This window comes from Ascochyta rabiei, chromosome 7, assembly GCF_004011695.2.
Source record: "Ascochyta rabiei chromosome 7, complete sequence".
Taxonomy (NCBI): domain Eukaryota; kingdom Fungi; phylum Ascomycota; class Dothideomycetes; order Pleosporales; family Didymellaceae; genus Ascochyta; species Ascochyta rabiei.
The window spans coordinates 208,263-211,637 of NC_082411.1; the positions used below are offsets into that span (position 1 = coordinate 208,263).

At 53.8% G+C, this 3,375-nt stretch overlaps 1 protein-coding gene across 1 annotated transcript, besides 1 other annotated feature; it reads left to right on the forward strand.

Moving 5' to 3' along the window:
- Positions 1 to 168: 168 nt before the first annotated feature.
- Positions 169 to 201: a tandem repeat.
- A 511-nt stretch (positions 202 to 712) lies between these two features.
- On the forward strand, positions 713 to 3,015 carry EKO05_0004643 (uncharacterized protein; the record flags this gene model as incomplete). The annotated part of the gene is made up of 3 exons (XM_038939482.2): positions 713 to 1,159; positions 1,212 to 1,337; positions 1,387 to 3,015. The coding sequence occupies 3 exons, from the start codon at positions 713 to 715 to the stop codon at positions 3,013 to 3,015; spliced, it is 2,202 nt and encodes a 733-aa protein (XP_038799203.2).
- Between the last annotated feature and the right edge of the window lie 360 nt (positions 3,016 to 3,375).

Below are 3,375 nucleotides of genomic sequence, written 5' to 3' on the forward strand. Positions count from 1 at the left end.
AATTTGTGTCGGTAGGATGGATTCATCAGATTGGAAGCTGGTTCACGTGTCCTGGAGAGCGACTATTGCAGAGACATGGCTGTACACACGTTTGTTAACGTGCCATTGCCGGTGATGGTGAAGGTGGACGTCAATGAGGCTGGAACGGGGAATTGCAGCGAGTGGAGACTGATGCTGATCCTGATGCTGATGCTGATCCTGCGAGGGTATGCCCGTCACTGACCGAGACCCTTGAACCTCGAAAGAGACAGTCGGACAGGCATGTTATGACGATAGAGGTCAAAAGAGAAAGCAGGCTTCGTCTTCTGCGTCAGAAGTCTGCAGCCGCAGACTGCGTGTGGACATGGGCGACAGGATCAGAAATGATCGAAGCAGGGAACGCGCAATGGGTGCTCGTGTGGCACAGTGGCACGGTGGAGGCACAATCGCAGACCTGGAGAAGATGGGTAAGCGAGAATGCCATCCCGGACATAGGTATGCTACGCCTCACGACGCCCATCTTCGGAGGCTCTGGGTAGCCCAAGACACCAAGAGATCTACATGTCACCGTTGGAGATGCAGTCTTTAGCAGCGCTCAGTGCACGCTTTCGAATGTCAGAAACGGCTGCCGTGAAGGTTTGAACCGAAAGCGGCAGCAGATCCTCTCCAGTGATGCTGTGGCTGTCCACTGATCTGTCATCTGTCCCGCCGCCGCATCATTAGCGCGGCAGCAATGACGCAACCTCGACAGGAAAGCACTCAGCACACCCTGGCACGAGTCCCTCCATCTTGTATATCAGCAAATCAACCATGCCCAAGGTATAGGCTGAATCTCTCCCGCCCCTTCCTTAAACTTCGTCTCACAGTCCTATTCGCGACCTCACACATCATGGTCGAAGGACTGGTCCTCAAGGACCTGCTCCCTCACCCAGAGACGGATCCCACCGTCTATGAAGGAAAGGCCACGACAATTGTAGATGCGCCTACGGAGAGCCACTCACTCGCCCTCGAGGCAGCAAGAGGGAACAACCCGGACCATGGGACAGGGAGAGCTCAAGTTGCGCATGGGCAAGAAGTGCTGGACCTAGGATGGAATGAGCCCAAGGAACATGTCGACAGCCCTCTGGTTGGAGGTCTCTCCAACGAGGAAGTCTGGCTGCTGGTCCGCCGTTTTAACAAGGTGAGATACGTCCCTGGATTCAAACTCGAGTCTCCAGCTGACTTGAATGTAGCAAATGTACCATGTAAAGGAGATCCCAACCGCACCGCCTGGAGGATTGGACATGAACATTGCAGACGAAGAGGAGTTTTCTCCAGACAAGCTTCGTGCAAATCTTGAACGTTTGTACATGACAATAGTAAGCGCTCGACATTGCAATGCTGAAGCAACTGCTTACCCCACGACAGGGCATCGGTATGATGGCGTTCGGAAAGCACATCGTTCGCCTACGCTCATGGCGCGAATTCAATCGCACCTCTTACTTCGCCTCAGCATACTTTGTAGCCTGGCTGCTCGACCTGATCATGCCACTGATCTCCATCACACTAGTCACACTTGTTGTCTACCCACCTTCCCGCGATCTCTTATTCCCACCAGCACCGATTGCCCTCGTCAGCTCCAAGGGAGGCGTGCAAAAGCCAAAATCCGGTGTTCTGGGCAGCAAAGACAGTGCAACAGGGGCACCAGAAAACCACAAGGGTGAGGCAGTTGAGCAAGAAGCATCCAACTTTGTCAATGGCATCGCTTCGGTCGCGCTGTCTAGTGCTACGGGCAAACACCCTCAAGGTGAACCTGTGGACGACCGGACTCAAGGAAACAGCGTCCCCGACCCGACCTCGCTCGCCGTTGGTGCTGCGGATGCACAGCAGGTGGCATCTGGTGGAAAAGCTTCGGCAAAGCACGACAAGACCAGAGTGCCTATGGAGACCGCCATGTGGACCAAGATGCGGCCCATCATGCATGGTTTGGCGGATGTCACTGACACCTGGGAGCGCTTTGGAAACGCCCTCGAGCCAACGGCTCCATTTCCCAAGAGCAAGTATCGAATGCGCCTAGCGGCGGTCGTCGCTCCTCTTGCCCTTGTCTCCTTGTTTGTCACTTCATACATGTTTATGAAGGGCGTGACATTCGGCGTTGGCTTCGGTTTCTTCGGCGACCCAGTCATTTCCCGTGGTCTTGAGCTGTTGAACCGTAAATACCCTAACTGGCAGAAGCTTCTGGAGCTCCGCAACACTTTACTCAAGGGCGTTCCTACCAACGCTCAGCTCACAGTCACACTTCTTCGTATCGGCGAGGCCAACAAAGCGCCTCTACCACCGCCTCCTCGCATCGATGCGCCTCCACCAGAAAAGCCAGTCGACGTCAGCGACAAAGATCTCCGCGCCGCAGGTGCAGATTGGCCACTCAATGCTACCCAGGAAGAATTAAACGATGCTATGGCCCATGACCCGACCGTAAAGCACGAAACTGGTGGTGAAGACATCAACAAAGCCAAAGGCTCCAACCACGGTAAAAAAGGAAACAAGATCCTCGGCTTTTTCCGCGGCACCGTCAAAGGCGGCGTCGAGACTTCTATTACCGCCGATAAAGTCAAAGCCGCTGCGGGCTCTCAGCATGCGAGAAACCGCCTCGGTGCTGTTCAGCCCAAAGATGCCAACAACATCGACGGACCTATCGAATTCAAGGCTCGCGACAAAGGCAAGAAAGGTCATCTGTATATCACCACTGTTGCTACAATTCCTAGCATAGCTTTCTCCACGGATTCCACAATTGAGAATATCGGCACCAGGGATCGTGAGGACTTGCATCCCTCTTGGTCCATTCCCGTTGGTGATATCATGGAGCTCAAGAAGGTTGGCGGATATGGATGGAAAGCAAAGCTGGTCGTTGGATGGGCCATGAACCGTGAAGTTGCTGACGGGCTGGAGATTGTTGACCGCAGGGGCAACGCAATCAAGCTCACAGCTATGCCACTCAGAGATGAGCTATTCAACCGCCTGGTGGCTATGGGAGGGCAGAAGTGGGAGTGCTGGTAGGGGCAGATTGTTGCTCAGCACTGGAAACGCGTTGCTTGGACGTTATTCAGCATATACCAGGAATCGGAGTTAGGGCGTTGGTGAGTCGAAAAGGGATCAACGCGGTTCGAATTCCATAGTCGGTTGCAAACCAGCAACCTTATCTATAATTCTCCTATGAACAATACACACCTACATCAAGACGTATGACTACTCACAAGACCTGAACACTCCACGAGGCCTGAACCTTGCAACGCCTTTTAAGGTTTCTTGTCCGTCATCCCTCCCATACGTGGGAGTCTACCAATACTTGGCCATCCTACAAGATCCATCCGCAACACATCTCAAGCCCACTGCTCAGAGTCTCGTCGCCGTCTAGCC